The sequence below is a fragment of the Ambystoma mexicanum genome, chromosome 10 (genome assembly GCF_040938575.1).
Source record: "Ambystoma mexicanum isolate Mex_15411 chromosome 10, UKY_AmexF1_1, whole genome shotgun sequence".
NCBI classification, from domain to species: Eukaryota; Metazoa; Chordata; class Amphibia; order Caudata; family Ambystomatidae; genus Ambystoma; species Ambystoma mexicanum.
Window position 1 is genome coordinate 1,126,441,847 of NC_090932.1, and position 17,504 is coordinate 1,126,459,350.

General features: G+C 44.8%; 1 protein-coding gene across 1 annotated transcript in view; it reads right to left on the bottom strand.

Annotated features, from left to right (window-relative positions):
- Positions 1 to 17,504, bottom strand: part of CKAP2L (cytoskeleton associated protein 2 like) — a 228,112-nt gene that overhangs the window by 181,069 nt on the left and 29,539 nt on the right. Inside the window, exon 2 of the mRNA XM_069619010.1 lies at positions 3,972 to 4,038. Within this exon, the coding sequence (XP_069475111.1) occupies positions 3,972 to 4,038 (67 nt within the window). The remainder of the gene's footprint in view (positions 1 to 3,971; positions 4,039 to 17,504) is intronic.

Here is a 17,504-nt window from a genome sequence, read left to right on the forward strand (position 1 = left end):
AAAGCCCAATCGCTGGTCGCGGCTGCGTTTGCGGGTGGGGCTTGAGACCCTTACGGTCTGAGGTAGACGCCGGAGTGCCCTGCGTCCCCTTCGGCGCTGATGGATCCTTCGTCTTCGACGAAGAAGAGCCGTGGGTTGTGTGCTTAGGCCTATGGGGTCTATGTGCGTCCTTGTCGCCGGGGTGTTCATCACCATAAGCAGGGCGTGAGCCGAGCCCGTCGGGGCCGGGGACGGACGTCGAGGAGCGCGAGCGCTCCTTCTGGGGGTTAATGACTTCCGTAACGGACGTCGAGTTATCACCCTCCTCGTCACTTTTTGTAACAGCGGCAGCGGGTGAGGAAACTGACTTTGACATAGCGTAGTTCGCCCACCTCTTAACTTTGCGTTCTTTAAGAGTTCTTGGTTTCAAGAGCTTACAGGCCGCGCAGCTGTCCTCCTTATGATCGAGGGGCAAGCAACGATTACAGAGCTTGCGTTTGTCCTTCCAAGTGTATTTGCCCCTACAGCGTGGGCAAAACTTAAAAGGTGTCCTCTCCATAGCTGAGGCAATAATAACTGGTGATAACAACCCCAAGGGAAAGATAGGGGAGAAAGAAAGACATGCTCAAAGAGAAGATAAAAGTTCAAACCCCCACTCTCCCTACTGTATGTTGGCCGGCGAGGCCAGGCCACGTGTTCGGCAGCACCGAAGGATCTCCTCCGTCTCTTCCCCTCCGTCGAAAACTTGCTCGGCGGAGAAACAGCTTCACAGCTAATGTCGAGGGGAGGGATCTTTAATAATATAACAAGTATAATTAAGGACTGAGGTCCGTAGTAAGTATTTGCAATGTCTCTCTAGTAGCTCCGCGTAAGGCGACCAGAAGCTGGGCGGAAAAAAACAATCTGAGGGACCTCGACGCGTGAGGGATTGTGGGTACAACGCACGTCACCATAGGGATAGTGTTACAGACACGCCTTGTCGACGTCCCCTTTTTCGACTACGAAAAACAAAATGCAATACTCCGCAGTGACCACTGGATGTCGGACCTATGCACAGCATTCGATTCTAAGCAGATTAACAAACATCAGAAACATGGATTCTCTTTACTACTGAGCGGAGGTGGAGTATAATTACAGGGGATTAGCGATTTCTATTGACTATGTCACTTATGATGTAGATCGTCTTTGTGGGAAAAGTCGCAGTTGATTTTTTATTTTGCGCTCCGATCCGCTCCACAAGCCATGCAGGTGAGGCCCTTTTACACCGGGATTCAGCCTCCCGCGTTTATTTAATTGGTGCACCACGTGAGCTTTTTCCCTTGCCTCTTCTCCCCATCCTTTACTGTGTTGCGTTCCCTACCTTGTTTCCCGCCCCCCACCGCCCCGCTTGGCCGCAAGCCCATTAGGAAGCCCCCTTAGCCGAGAGTCTCAGGGCAGCCGAGCCCGGGCTGCCCGCCAAGGCCCAGAAGCAAAGGGCAGCTTTCCTACTGAGCATCTCCACACAGTGTTTGCCCGTGTTCGCCTGTGAAGCCTGCTGCAGTGAACCAGCAGCAACTGATATAAGTGTGGTGTGGGCGAGGAGTACAGCAATTACTTTACTCCTTACAGAAAAACATACACTTGTATTACCTAATATCATATTACATGCTTTTAGCCCAACTGTGTCAGGTAGCCAAGTCTGAGCGTCTATCCATTACTATGCCGGGGCAGAGCGTTTGCCTTTGCTGTGCCAGGTTGAATCAGAGTGTCTTTCCATTGCTGTGCCAGGGGCAGAGACTGTGTGTCTTGCCATTGCTGTGCCAGGTTGAATCTAGGTGTTTTAGTTTGCTGTGTCAAAGTAGATTCTAGACAATTTTCCACTGCTGTGTCAAAGTCGTATCAGAGTGTCCTTCCAGTGCTGTGCCAAAGTAAAATCTGAGCGCCTTCGATTGCGATGCCAAAGTTGATTTAGATGCTTTTTGGGGGTAGCAAATCAGTTGTACTTAGCACTTAAATGGGTACAAATGAAATGCGTTGTACTTGGGACGGTTTCTGGGAAAAATATGTTGCAATGCACTTAGATGGTTTTTGGAAGTGAATTGCTCTTGGATGGATTGTTGGCAGTGGGAAGGGTGTTGCACCTAGCTAGTTTTTGAAGGGGTTTGGTGGGGTTGGGGGGGTGGGGAAGAGTTGGGTAGGAATGGTGTTGCACTCTTCGTTGGCATGTCCAATCACACAGAGGTTTAGGATGATGCCCTGTCCCCAGCACTGTGACGATCATAGGAAGAACTGGCCCATCGCGCATAAAGCCCTTTGAGGACAGATGGTTAATTGCACCAAGTAAATGTATTAGGAGTGCCCCTTCTGTGCTTACAGATCCATCAAGGTAGCGTACCACTGCACCGGGGCCTTGGTACTGGTCCCAGCAGTTTGATATTAGCCAGTCTACAATACCTGTAAGGACAGTTATAGGGGTGGTACCAACTAGGCAGGTAGCCTGGCATTGCAACTGGAGGAAAGCACAGGCAGGTTAACACATGGAACAATCTCGCTTACAATGTTTAGCCCGCCCATGATGCTCGAAGATATGTTGGTAACTCTCCATTTTACTTAGAACTGCTTAAGTTAGCAATTGTAACACACAGTGGTTACATGCAGCTTTCCTTGATATCGCACTTATTATACTGCTCTGGTTAGCGTTTGTAGGACATGGAAGATATGTTTTAAGATGATAAAGGTAACCAGTCCATTGAGCTCAGAGAATCCCATTAGCCTAGTTTCTATGGCAGCCTGTATCCCCCATGCTTTTGGGCAACCAGTCTATTGCACTTGGTACACTAAAGGGTAGCCGGTCCATAGTGCCTAGAAAAGTCTACAAAATGTAGCTGGCTTTTTCTTCCTCACAGAAGATCGGATGACACAGCAACATCAAAGATAAGCTTCATCTGAGCTTAAACGCACCACTTTGGTGGACATCTGCTGTAAGCACGGCTATACATCATGCACACTAGAATGCAGCTATGACTATGACAAATTCGGTCTAGCTGGTCTAGGGTATATTTGTACCCAGTTTTGCAAGTGTTCTTGCATTATGTTTATCATTTTTAAGGGTTCCTTTCAATCCTGTGGGTCAGCAGGTGGCGCACATATGTCAACTTTTCAGGCACTATAGTGAACCACACCCGTGCACCGGGTGTGTGATATAGAAGGCTTTAGGGGTGCCAAGAACTCTAGAGCGCTTAAACCCCAACACCCATCTACAGTTATGCCTGACAGTTTGAGCCAAGACCTTAAACAATCCAGGATTGCAGAACCCATGGTCTAAAGTTTACATTGCCCACCACCACATCTTGTTGCGTGTGTACCAATGTAGTCATACCACAAACTCACATCATTCAACACATTTAAGGGAAAAAGAACATAAGGGAGGGGTCTTCTAATCGGCGCGGAACTAGGAGACTCACTATGGATCTGAAAGGAGGCAGAAGGGCTGTTCAAGAATGTGTCACCTCCCCCAAGATAGGGTGTCAACTATTTGTGCAGAACAAGAGACTCAGGACACGCTATACTTTGAAACGTGTTTAAACACAAAAGGTGAGCATTTTGCTGAGGTTGGCTTTAGAACAAAATTAAGGTGAAAAACTACCCAAAGTAACAACCAAATCCGGTCTATGAGCCTTTCTTTAAAAATATGTACTTAAAATAAACGCAGGTTAATAAAAACAAGACACACGCATCATTAGAATAGTTGGATTAGACATGACATCAAATAAAATTGACATGGTTACATAAAATGAAACAAAATTATTTGTGACAAAGAATTTTCAATATAAGTTAAAGTGCAATGCATTGGTTTCCCCTCTAAAAACATATTCAATATTGTTAGAATTTCGAAACATTTTTTTCAACATGTCGCCGGTCTCTGAACATTATATCTTCTAACAAAACAGTTGTCAAATGAAAGCAGATAATGATTTCCCAGTGCCCGAGCAGGCACAGCATTTCTCACTCACTTTGGGTTTGGCGGTTTCAACTTCCCTTTAGCTGCCAAATACTCAAGGAGCTTCCGCTGTCTTTCTTCTGTAGGAGGCAAGACACAATGTCAGGTCAGATTTGAAAGGGAATCTGGATGATGGCAACCAACCCCAAAACAGCCGCCTCCCCACAGTGTTTACTTCACAGCACAACTTGTCCAATTACAATGTGCTACGATTAAGTACAGCTCTGCCGTCACTCTACAACTATTTGGCAGGTGCTAGGTGTACCTAGTGGCTGGAAACAACACACAGATTTGGTACAGCTGAAGATCACAAGAGGAAAATGTTGGCAGCAGTAGATTGTGCTCACCACCAGAGTCTACACCTTTATAGTTTCGCCTCCACTTCTATGGTGCCAGATGGTTAGCAAGGGAGGAAGAGTGGAATTGGCCTCATGTCCCTTCCTTTCCTTGCTCCAGAATGTGTCTTCGAGTTTCTCAGCGTAAGGAAAACCAAAATACACAAGTGCACTTTGTTAGGGAGATTTCATTTTTATGCTTCATCCCCTAACGTAGTGAGACCCCCTCCCCCAGCACTTTTTGCTGGACTTCTGGACCTTTTTCATTATATCCTGTATGAGTGGAGCCTTTTTTCCACTCCTAATGGGGTCTGTCTTTTGGAACTCTGTGTTTTACTGTCCTATGGAGTCCACTTTCCTCCATATCTCTTTTAAGGCATCTGTATTTTACTTTTGCAGCATACAGTAACTTATGGGCAATGTTGCTGGGGACCCTTTGGATTCTCCTTTGAAATTCTTTCTTTATCCTTATTTTCTACTGTTCGTAAGGATAGAGAGACACTTTTAGCTCTCCTAAAACTATATATTCTGAGAGATTGGCACACACCACCTTATGTGGAGTGCCAAGAGGATACTTAGCATCCCCCTTCTCTCTGCTCCTGTGACCTTTTAGTCACAAAGACAACCCTATATTTACGGCTGGTGGCAGTGGACATGTTCTATAAACTATTGTGTAATTTATTACTGCAGACTGTTCACAGTCTCGGTTGTGCACAATAGGGGTACCTAAGTTCTAACTTGGTTGGTGGCTCCCGTCTTTTTCCGCCATTTCTAGCGTGGTTGTTCTTTGTTAGCCCTTCTACCGGGAAGGGTGCTGGGGAAGGGCATGCATGTGTGTGTTTTTCCTTTGTCACAAACCCTGGGGTGTCCCCACATATGGGCCGCACTTATGACCGGGAAGTGAGGGAGGAGTTAGTCACTCCTTTGCCCTTTGTCTGCCTGAATGGAACCAGCTCCCACGGGAGGATGAGGGAGGGCATGGGGGTCTGGCCACCCGCCCCTTCTGTAAACTGCTGTGAGAAATTGCAGAGGAGTGTGCTGAAACTATATAAAAACTTGAGGCTCCTGAGTTGAAAGGCAAGTCCACCACTGGAAACTAAAGTAACCAAAGAAGACTATGACCAGAGATGCCTGCAGACCCTTTGCAACACAGTAAAGCGACCACTGCTGTCCTGACCCAGTTTTCTGTGCGACAGAGGAACCCCTAACAGGACTCCTCCACTTTTACTGGTGGGAACAACCTGTCCCTATACGAACTCTAATCTGAGCCATCTCCCTCCAACCCAATTGAAGGGCATCGTCCCGGAAAGGCCGAATCAGTCCAAGTCTTTGCAGAGCTGCATGTGAACCTCCAGAGACACAATCCGACTTGTCCAAGTCCCCTCAGCAGAGTGCTGGACTCCAGGAATCGAAGAAGATGGACCAGGCAATCATATCCTTTGTTGGTGCTGAAGAAAAAGCGCCAAACCTGCAGACTGACCAGAAGAGCTGAAAAAAGCCATGCCAGAGATCCTGTCTCGAGACTGCTGCTGAGGGATCCACTGTCCTGCCCTTCATCATCAGACCAAGGAAACTGGAGATCGGGTCTAGCGCTGCCACATCGGGGAGAATACAGCCACAGACATTTCTTTAAGCCTAAGATACTGTGGGCTAGGGGGGTGGGTAGCGCTTACCTTGATCTGTGAAGTCGCTCCAGAGAATTGGAGTGCATATACAGGTGTCCAGGATACCCCCCACCCCCTCTTACCTCTGATACAAGCTGCTGATGGGAGTCCTTTAACAGGGTCGCCAATGTTGGTTTAATCTTCCTGCAACTTAAAGACTAGAAAGTACCACAGGAACATTTCGTATTCTGCTGCTTTACAAGACTTTGAGCCTCTGCGAACTGCCTTTTTTGCTAGGGTTGCATTTTGGACCTTAAGAGCCTTGCTGTGCGAAGAACATGTGTCTATAACCTTAAGCTCTGCTAGTATTTGTCTAATCAACTGTTTTCCTTCTAAAAAGACTATATCTTATATGGTTTTGCTAACTAAATTTAATTACCGTATTTTATTTGTCTTACATGAATGCACAGTAGAACCGATAATACAGTAGAACTGTCATTAGTGTCAAACACCAGCCCTCCAGATAAGGGGCGTATTGGGACGTTTTACGCATTTAATTCTTGCCATTACGCCACCTTACACTTTTAAATGCGTACCATTTACGCAGGATTGTCACTAATTCTTTTTGAAATAAAGTCCTCTTTCTGCCAGTAGATGGCACTGCAGTATGAACCATTAGTATATGCACAAAGACTCTGCAGTGCCGCACGCGAAAATCCTTTCCACTTGGTGGGCTGCTTCGAAATGAGCAGCATTTTCTAAAGGCAGGTGACTAGCCCTTTTTGACTTTGTGCCTTTCTTCCAGGGTGCCAAAAAAAGTCTGTGAATAAAGTCTCCACTTGTTTGTAAGTAGATTGAGGGCGGGGCACATTCATCCTGGAGTATGTTAAGTAATTCCAATAAAAGTATAATTTTAATGGTATTCATTTTAGCCCAGAGGCTGGGTGAACGGGTACTATATTGAAATGTTAACCTTTTTATTTGATTTCTACGAGTTGTTTCCATATGTCTCAACCGCTCAGATGTCATTATCTGATAATGTACATCGCCAGATATTTGAATTTCTTACAGTCCAATTTAACGTTTAGATAAGCATTTTCATGACCAGTTTAGTTTAGAATGGTCCATACCCCTTCACTACTACATTTTAAGCTCAGCAAATGGCGGCTGTGTTGGACAGTAGCAGCAGAAACACTTCATTTTAAAGTTAATGCAGATTGCTACTCCACGTTCATGCTCAACAGGGTGATGGTCCAGTTACATCTTAGAGCATCTATGGCCATTACCAGGTTGTTGCTCCCATTTCTATGGGATTGACGTGGCTTGCCCGATTAACATGCAGCAATTAATTTGGAACCTGTCGATCCACATTTTCGCCGATGAATGGTAGTGGGTGGTAGTTTGCACTGCGCAAGTTTCAATCTATGCCTGGTTTTGACAGGATTGTTCTAATGGAAAATGTCATTGACTCCAAAAAAACATTTGTGAAGTTTATAATTGAATTGTCGGATGCCAGCAAGTGAGTACTTTTTGGAGTTTTGAAGGTTTTGTAGGAGTAAGCAGTCAAACCATGCTGCCCAGTGATTTTCCATACTTCAGTGAACTTATTGCTGTCCAGATTTCAGCTTTTATTTCCTGACCTAGAAGCTTCCTTGCCATTGAGCCTGGGGAATCGGAGACAGTTCTTGAACTTGGCTCTCTTATCATGTGTAAATTGCCGTTCCCCATGCAGTTCCTTATTGAATGTGCCGAAAACGTGTTAAACCAACTGGGATAATGCACCTGCTGCAGAGATCGTTTTATCGGAGGTTCGTGATTTTGAAAACTTAGCAAGGATGAGTTTGCTTTTTATTTCCTGTCATTAAAAGCGCTAGCTTCCGCTCTGTATTGGGAAACCTCGCCCTGGTAACATTTACACAATAATTCAAAATGAGAATCCCCTCTGGTTAGTTTGTTTTCCTTCCTCATTGGAGCTTTGCACCACACTAAAAATTGACCACAAACTGTAGCTTAAGTCTGTGTGCACAGCTGGTAGGTACAAGGTTCCCAAGCTGCACACACTGTGCATTTCCATGATTTCAGGCATACTGTTGGCGCAGGAACCATTCCACTGTGCAGCTTACCACACCTCACCCCACACTCCATGGTCCAGTTACCATCTCAGTGTTGACTGATTGGTTAGTCAAGGCCTGCAATCATGCCTTAAGTCCTCATTTCTATCACTGGCTGGATGCATGGACTGAAGTTTTATTCCCCAAATGTCTGAACATTTCAGATACTAAATCTCTTGTGAAGAAGTTTACTCGCTTGAAATTGCATTTACTCTCCAATTGTAAAATCAGGGAGTAAAATACTCCCTCTTCAAAACACTGTAAATATTTTAACCGCAACTACAAACTAAGCAGTGGCCTTTCACAAGTATTTCTGTGTGATTTGGTTAAATGTACCAAGTATTTTAAAGCTCATCATCTTGTGTAAACATAATAAATATATTTTAATATGCATGTATGTGCAAGTGTTTCTTTGAATTACATTACTAACTAGGTGCAGTGTACTTACCTACAGCTCAAATCTTCCTCTTATGATGAGCGCGAGTGCTCTGCCACTCTACCAAGGTTCCATAAGTACTACAGTGTGGGATTTTTTTGACACCCGCCTGTGCCCATAATAATTTCCATAAATGAAACACCAGCACAGAATATTTTTTTTAAAAAGACACAGATTTTAGTTTATTTTAATGCGCTTCAAGCGGAGAGTAGAAAACAGTGGCTGGATTCGTTCTATATCTGAAGTTCTTCTCAAAACAAACAGCCTTTTATACCTTTGGTAGACATATCTTCATGGCAGGTCATTAACTCACAGGTTAATTGTGGACAAAGGCCAGAGTGTTGGCTTTCGTTGGTGCAGCTGTTAACTTACTATTTCTACTCCAGAAGCTGGTTCTAAGAATACACGTGTACTAGCAAAGCGCAAAAGGGATTTCCTTTTTCTTGCAATGGAAGCAGTCTTCAAAAGTGTGGATAGCCAGTTAGAGAATCAATGTTCAAAAGGTGCCCGCAATATTTGTACATCATTTTCACAACAGTCTGATAATAAGAGTTGGGGGATCTAAAAACCATTGGGATAGTTTGAGAAAGTCTTACCCCACAGTGGACTTTAAGGAAAACTCCCCTAACACACTTGATGTTCAATAATTATGCCAGAAAATGCAGTAAATAAACTCCTCAATTATTCAGCAAAATACTAGGAGAAAGATTGGTTTTCTACAAAACCAAAAAGCACAACGTTAAGCGTCTATTTTCCTGCACACTTATCGGGCAAAATGCTCTTTCCAAAATCATTCTTCACGTTTCAAAGATAGCACATCTCTTTGATTACAAAGATATGGTTTTCAATTTTTATTCACATGTACATTTAAAATGAAAGTTACATCAAAAAAAGAAGAAAAAATAAAAGTCAATCAGACAGAAGTCAATTATTGCAATTCAAACAGTTTTACGTTTCCTCTTCCGCTTAATATTCTTCAGTCGGGGTATACGTTTAATGAAACCACAATAACTATTCAAAAACGAAACCTCAATCAAGTAAATGCAACTTGAAAATTCAGTGCCTTATAGGAAGTATTTGTATTTCCTCACAAGTAAATACACCTTGCTGATGTTTTTTCACCCAATAACTTCTTCTAATTAGAGGATATAATGGCCTTACTGATTCTTGAGGAATTAGTGTAGATAATCCACTTGTGTTTCCTAAATATATAATGGCTGTCATGCTAAGCTATGGCAGCCATTATATATTGTCATACCTCATCAAAAATAATAAATAAAATGTTACCTTAAGGCTTAGCTCTCAAGTTGCATAGTTCTCGTGGGGACCACACTGTTAAAAACCAAACAGAATGCCAAGGTTCTTAAGTAGTCATCAAAAGAGCGCACAATGCTCTTACTTGCGTCTCGGTTTACGAACATTTAACTAGGATAAGCAAAAGCCGGTCACGTATTGCGCGACAATGTCAGCACCATATTGGAATATAAGTGATGAAGTTTACTTAAAATCTTTCAGTATCTTCCATCAGCAGTTCGACCTTGTAGCAATTAGCAGATTTGTGAATACATGGTTACATGAAAAAACATTCTTCAGTATAAATGACTGGATTTACAATGCGTTGCATATTTCAATTCTTCTAACAAGGAACGGTTACTGCACTGAATAATCGTGCATAGCTTAAGCATTTCAGATAATTCTATAAATAATATAGGCAAAGTGATGAAAGTCAACAGGTTGCTTCTAACACAATATGCTGAACTTACACCTAAAACGCTTGTAGATACATGTTCATATTCTCATTAATGTTCAATGGTTATTGGCTATTTCTGGAGGAATATTCTCCAGTCAGATATTATAGACCAGCGTTAAAAATTCTAATATTTCATAAGAAACTTGAAGTCATATTCCAAATGTTTTCCCCTAAAGGTTAATGAATCAGGTCTTTAATTCAGTAATTTTAGTTCCTGGAAAACATTTGTTTACGCCTCTTGCCAGTAACTGAATTTTCTCCAATAAAATTCATCTGAACTGTAAAATCTAATGTCTTTTCTCAATAAAGTGCACATATACTGGATAATTCATGTTCTATGTTTGATATATGGCCACCCCATTTAACCTTGGCTTCCCTTGTTGCCAATCCAACATAATAAATGCCACATGGGTATTTTAATGAATAAATAACAATTGCTGGTATCACAAGTGGAGGTATGCCGCAGGCTAGTATTGTGACCTTCATAGCGACATTGGATATAATTTCCTTTTAAAAAATTGTTTTTTAATTTTTGGACGACCTCAACATCAACAAGTTAGCTACATGTGATGTGGACTGAGCCTTCTGCCGATCCTTCCTCTCCGGCTAACTATCGCCCGATCTCATCAATCCTTTCTTGGGCAAACTCCTGGAAACGCTGGCCATCTCCCAGCTTAACCTTCACACTGAATGTGTTGGTTGTCTCCATGACCATCAGTCTGGCTTCAGAATGGCTAGAAGCATGGGAAATGCTCTCCTGATCATCCCTGAAGACCTGCTCTCCAACCTCGACTCTAACCTTCCTTCCGACTTCATTCTACTTGATCTTTCTTCTGCTTTCGACACGGTCAACCATGCCATCCTGCTGACGCGCCTCTGTGATAATCTGGTTATCACTGATCAGGCCCTGGCGGACCTCCTTTCTCACTGACTGACCCTTTCAGGTTCTCTCTTCTATCCGCTCACTACCTGTGGTGTTCCCCAGGGGTCTAACCTCTCTCACTGGCTGTTCAACCAATACCTGGCTCCTCTCGCCCACCGCAGAGCTGCTCTCTGCTCCAAATTTCAATGCTATGCGAATGACACCAAGCTCTTTTTCAGGCTCCCCTCAGCGCCCCACACACACACACCCCTCTCCCCCACCCCCCCAGGTTCATCTTCATCGCCACCCCCCCTTCTCTCCTCACATTTCTGACATCTTGAAGAAGATCAGCTGCACCTTCTCAGAGGTGTTCTTCCCTTCCTCACTTTCCGCCAGAAGCTCACTGCCTCCAGAGCTCTGGTCCTCTCAAGGCTGGACTACTGCGGTTACAGGTCTTTATAACACCACATTTTATTTAGAATGCACTTCTAGCAAAAATCTTACAACGAAAAACATAATACATTCTTTGGGGGGGGGGCAAACCCTGTTTCACACCCCCAAAAACCCACCCCAACTGTTTCCCCACAAGATTTAACCCTTTACCCCCACATACATTTTTGTTATGTTTTGTCGTTATAAAAGTTTTGTATATGTGCAGGTCTACACAACATACTCTTTATAAAGACTGTATACCAACTACGGCAACAGCCTCTTTCTAGATCTTCCTGCCTTTGCAACTTATCCAGAACAGGACTGCAAGACTTGTCCTTGGCCTCAAGCCCACAGATCAGATCTCTCCAGCTCTGAAATCTCTTCATTGGCTCCTAGTGGCGGAAAGGATCAAGTTCAAGACCCTTTGCATTATCCACACGCTTTCTGGGGCCTGGGTCCACCCTACCTCAGACTCTCTCTTCGCAAGTATCTCCCTTCTCGAGCTCTCGGATCATCCACCTCCAACTCTCTAAGGGTCAGCCGCTTTTCCAAGCAGCGAGGGGGCAGATCTCCTGCTTCGGCTGGGGCCTCCCTCTGGAAAAGCCTCACAGCCTCTCTCAAACTTTAACAGAACTATCTTCGGTTCCAGAAGCAACCTTCCTCTTCGCAGCTGAAGACCTTCCTCTTCGCTTCCGCTTTCTCTCGTCCTCTCCCCTGCTGATGACCCGTCTGTTCCACGCACTGGTCACCTGACTACCCTCTGAATTTGGGCCCAGGTCCCTGCCTGCCGAGTTGCACCTCGCACTGCCTCTTGGCCCGCCCTGCACTTGTGATCTGTATATGTAACCCTGCAGTCCCCCGTCTCTACACTTATGAGCCCCCCCCGCTGGCTGTACCATCCGATTACCAGCACTTCTCCATACCCCTCCATACCCCTCCCCTTTTCCACTTCTTCACCCCCCATTTTTTATATGCTTCCCTGCGCAATCTGAATCACACAAAGCCTAGTGAGATAGCTGTTTTGGCCTCCCTTTGTTGCCTCCTCCTTGTCTTGTCACGCTTGAAACACTTGTGTGCAGGCGCGTTATAAATGCCATATAAAATTAAATACAAATACGTCTTACCAGATCATGGGACAGTGAATTTTGATTCGTCTTTTTGATTGAGGTTTAATTATTACATACTTATTTTATTGGTTTCAGGGGAAGTATACAGTACTGTTCCCCTGATGGAGAATATGGGACTATTCGAAACACGTTGGGCAATATTCTAAAAAGGGAAATTATGAAGAATATAATCACAGCGTCATGAAAATTTAAAGACAGAGGAAAAGGGGAAACATAAAATTGTTCGAATTACAATTGACTTGCTACTAGAAATTACTTCTGTTTGCTTTTTGAAGGAACTTTCATTTTAAATTTACACATGTGAATACAAATTGTAAAAAATATTGAAATTGATTCCCATACATTTGTTGATGAAATGTGAGCAATGATTCAGGGAAGAGCATTTTGCACGATCAGAGTGCAGGAGAAAAGCACCAAGGACTACATTGTTAACAATTTTGTATTGTACCACTTTCTCATGATCTGCATGCCACAAGCACCCCTATGCCCCAACCTCTTCACCAATTACAAAAAACCCCACTCATTAGATTCTCCCCCAGCGCTCTCAAATGCTGCCTCTCCATTCTTCTGCCAGCAGTCTTTTCCTTCTTTGCTTTTCTGCCACGTCCTTCCTCATACGTCTCTGTAGCCACCTCTGCTGCCCGCCCCCACCATGCACCTTTTGAGCCCCTCATTACTCTGCTACCAACCATCTCTTTGATGAAAACAATTGCTTCAGTGTTCCCAGTGCTTTTAAATCAGATATGTACAAGTAATCAGTCCGTGGAAGCCTTTCGAGAAAAACACACTTGCCACAAAGGGCTTTAGCATGGTCATGGTGGAAATCACTGTTAACGTGATCAACTAATATCACACATACCATATTTCCTGCTAACCAGCGAGCATGCCATTGTGCTACTCTGCCACGTCAAGGGATGCCATCACTATGCAGCAAGTCAGAGGAGCCCCCCACACACACACACACCCCTATATGGGGGAGCGAGACATAGGCAGATGAGGTTAACCCAGTCGCTACCGAATCGGGGCCCAGAGAGTAATTGGAAAGGACATTCAATTAATTCCCTGAGCATTTATCGTTGCACTTTGCCCCATCGGTTACAGTGGAAAACGATGTCTTCGCGGACAACAATGTCTCAGCAGCCAGAAGATCGCATACCTGCACCAGGCTTCCCCGAAAGGTTCATACTACCTTGGTCACAAACGGCACAGTGAGCAGTTTCCCATATTACTCAACAAAAGAGTAGACCACAATATAGAAAGAAGCAGTGGGGAGCTCACCAAACGGGTATTCCAACACCCAACTGCCAGAAATTCTGTACCCAGCAGAAGAGAATGCGAAACGCAGTGGAGAGGGAATTCCAAGATGGTGCTGAATATCACAAACGACTTAGAAACCTCTCAGTTGCAATCTATAGAGCACAAAGTCTGTGTACCTAATGGGAGTGCCAATGCCAATCAGTGAAGAGAGGGTAGGACGTGGTGAAGTCCTCCCGAGTCTGGCCAATCACAGAGAAGGAGACCGAGGAACCAAGCAGATAGTCAATTGTAATCTACCAGAGCCCAATCGGTATAAAAGGGGCTGGGAAACTTCAGTCTGGGTCTTGGACCCGCAGTAGGCAGAAACGTATGTGCTAGATTTCCCTTCAAACAAGGGGAGCATACTGAAGGGCTGCTGCTTGGTGGAAGACTGGGCCAGCCTTTACGAGATGGAGAGCTACTGAGCCCTGGCGAACCAGAATAGCACAAAAATAGAACAGCCCCTCTCGGCTCCTTGTGGGGGGGGGGAGGGAAAGCCAATCCCTGGGGCTTTCCAAGAGCAACCCTGAAGGAAGGATAATCAAGGTTCCAGGAGGGTGCAAAGACTATAAGAGGCCTACGGTGAGTCCTGTAACCCAAGGAATAGTAGAGAGGCCTGTGATGAGAGCTAAATCCTAGGAAAGAAGTCTGCCTTGAATCGTCAAGAATAGTTCCAGGAGGGATCTGACTGAAGCCAAGGTGCTGGGGAGAGGGCCGGGGGGGAAATCTGTCAAATCTAGAAATCTAAGGTCCAAGAGGGATCTGTTGTAAATCTCTGAGAATCAAGTGACATGTTGTGATATAATGGAGTAGGGACTGACTGGAATAGGGTCTAAAAGAATAAATAAATAAAAAAAAGATAAACAAATATCGATTTGGACATTCCTGGGAACTTTGTTATTAGCTTAGGGTAGCCAGGACGCTATGCGCTGAAATAAGTTAGGTTTGAAAACATTCTGTTGGCCACCCCATTGATACGTCACTTTGCAGATTAGGGTGCTAAAAGGGTGAGACAAGGATTTAAGAGTAGGCTTTAGACATTTTTGTCAGACCACGAGTTGGGGGAAAATGGGCCCATGGTTCGGTAAGCCCATCCCAATTTCTGTGTCTATGTTGTATCATTGTAAGCATGGGCATAATTGTATGGGGGGAGGAGGAGACAAGGGCTTTTTCCCCCCACACCATTTTGTCCGCTCATTTGGCAGGGCGTCTTTCATCGAGGTCATGTCCCTATCCCCTAACCCTGCCACCATTTTCAGCAAAGTTACTCAACTGGATAGAAGGACCTCAAATTTCCAACCCACACAGCTCTAAACATGGCTCACATTATGGCTCAACCCAACACTAACAGACCTGTCCCAATTCCACCAAAGAGAAGACTTGAGAAATAAAAAAAATAAGAAACAACGAATGTCCCAAATACAGAGCATACAATTTTTTCTCCTCTCTAATGATGCGTATACCTCCATCCGTAGATCTCCTTGCGAGAAACATATAAAGCTCTACAGTACCCATGACTATCTTATACCAGGGGGGGAGAAAGGCACGATAGAAACGGATCTGCATTTGGAGTTAGCTGCCCTCAAACTCCAGTGCCTACATCACACTTGCAACCAAGGGGGCAATTTCCAGTAGCTGAAAGATTATAAAACCTCTTTTGCTATACTACCAGCAAAGCAACTTGACCATTTTCCTCCTAAATTTTTCTCCAACCCCTTAGAGGATTCACAAGAGAGCCCTAGCGGCACAGCTGGAGTGACCGCCTACCCACCACTGAAGAATGCCCTACACAAGATAAGCCTCGAACCTGAGATCCATCTTATAGCTGAGACACAGAGGGTGTAGAGGGGCAGGTGCGCGAGGAGGAGAATGTTGCGAGGGGGTTTATAGGGGGGGGGGGGAGATTCCCTTAGGAGAAAGGCTGCAAAACAGCCAGCTGGACACTGGGTAAGGAGCTGGAAAACCTACACCCGGAGAGAGTGTGAAAAACACAGAGATAGGGGCATAATCCCTAGAGATGTAGGACAATCCATTGGAATGGTCAGTGAGCAGGGTTGTGAAGACCATCCTTTTCAGAGCATCCTGGAGAATGCAACCAAGCCACCTGTGAAGCCAGAAGATCCACCACTGGTACTAGCAAACAGAGGAAATGGGAGAATCTTACCAGGAAGGAGACCGGAGGCACTTACTGCTGGAAACTCCAACCAGCATCTATAGGGACGCCCCTCCTTCTCATGACCTTTGGATAAGATGTTAAGAGCTTGATACCCAAGGAAGCATCCAGGACTCATAAAAAGGAGGCAAGACAACCGCAACCCAGAGCTGGAAGAGGCAACCATAATGTGCCTAGCCATAGGTAAAGCATCCAATGTCCATATCCGGAGGAATGCACGACGGACAGTTTGGAGTATACAAACTGTCCTGGTCCATAGGAATAAAAATAAATGCTTAGACAATCAGAGTTATGAGGCATGCAATAGATCCCTCGGCACAACAGACTACTAGAGAACACCCCATTAGTCGTGCTGGCACAATCTGTGGGTGTCCCGGGGTAAATTGGGAGCATCTCCAAATCGGATATATAGAAGACCTGTTCCTAGATCTAGATCACACGACTTCAGAGAATCTAGGCTTGTTTGAAGGTCACGTAAGAGGTAGCAGGAACTTGCATGAATGAATGCAGCTAATAACACCCTGTTACTCTTCTGATCTTCGTGGGCATGTTGGCAGGCATAGTCCACTTCACTGATGAGAGAAGACAAGAAAGGTTGTTCGATCACACATCCTCAATAAGGTTAAGGAAGCCTGTTTAAGAAGGATGCATAAAACTCACAACGGAAGGCCGATCAACCAGAAAGAGAATTCCGGTTGCCAGTACAGCTTTACCATCAGACCATGCCATGCAGACCTATCTGGACTCGAGAAGCAAAGACCATGTCATTCGGTCGGAACTCTACCACATGAAAGCTGCTGGGTTCAAAAGAAGACCTACACCTGGTGCATTTATGGAGACTGGAGAAGTTATGCCGCCACCACCAGGATTCCAGATCATGGAGGGGCATTTTGAAAAAGGTGCAACACCAAGTTGGAGTCATGAAATTGGGGGTTGTCCTCCAACCCTTTGGGGCGGAATTGGGGCGAGGGCTAAAGTGTGCCCAAAACATGTTTTATGTCAAATAAAATTTCAAAAACTCCTTTTGTTCATGAGTTGAACATGAACACAGTAGTAGTTCCTAAATCTGGCCTTTCATTTAGTGTATTTACAGACCTTGCAAATTCTTTAAAATCCCACTAGATCTTGCAGGGTGAGTTCCTTAGTTCCTCTACCGCCCGCCTTCCTTCCCGCCCACCGCCCCCGATTCGTTGAATGTGCCTGTGGCTTGGGTCTAGCGACCCGTAGTAGCCTTCCCTGCTTCCTTTTCAAGATCCAGCAGGTGAGTGTTTTGGGCGCAATCAGCTGAGAATTTGCCCCAAAAAAATAGTTTTTTCAGACCCCAGGCACTGCATCCCCTCTGTGTTTTCCCCTTCCCGATTCCCTCTACCTCCCACATCCCATCACACCCACCCACCGTCCCCAATTGGTTCTCCGCCAC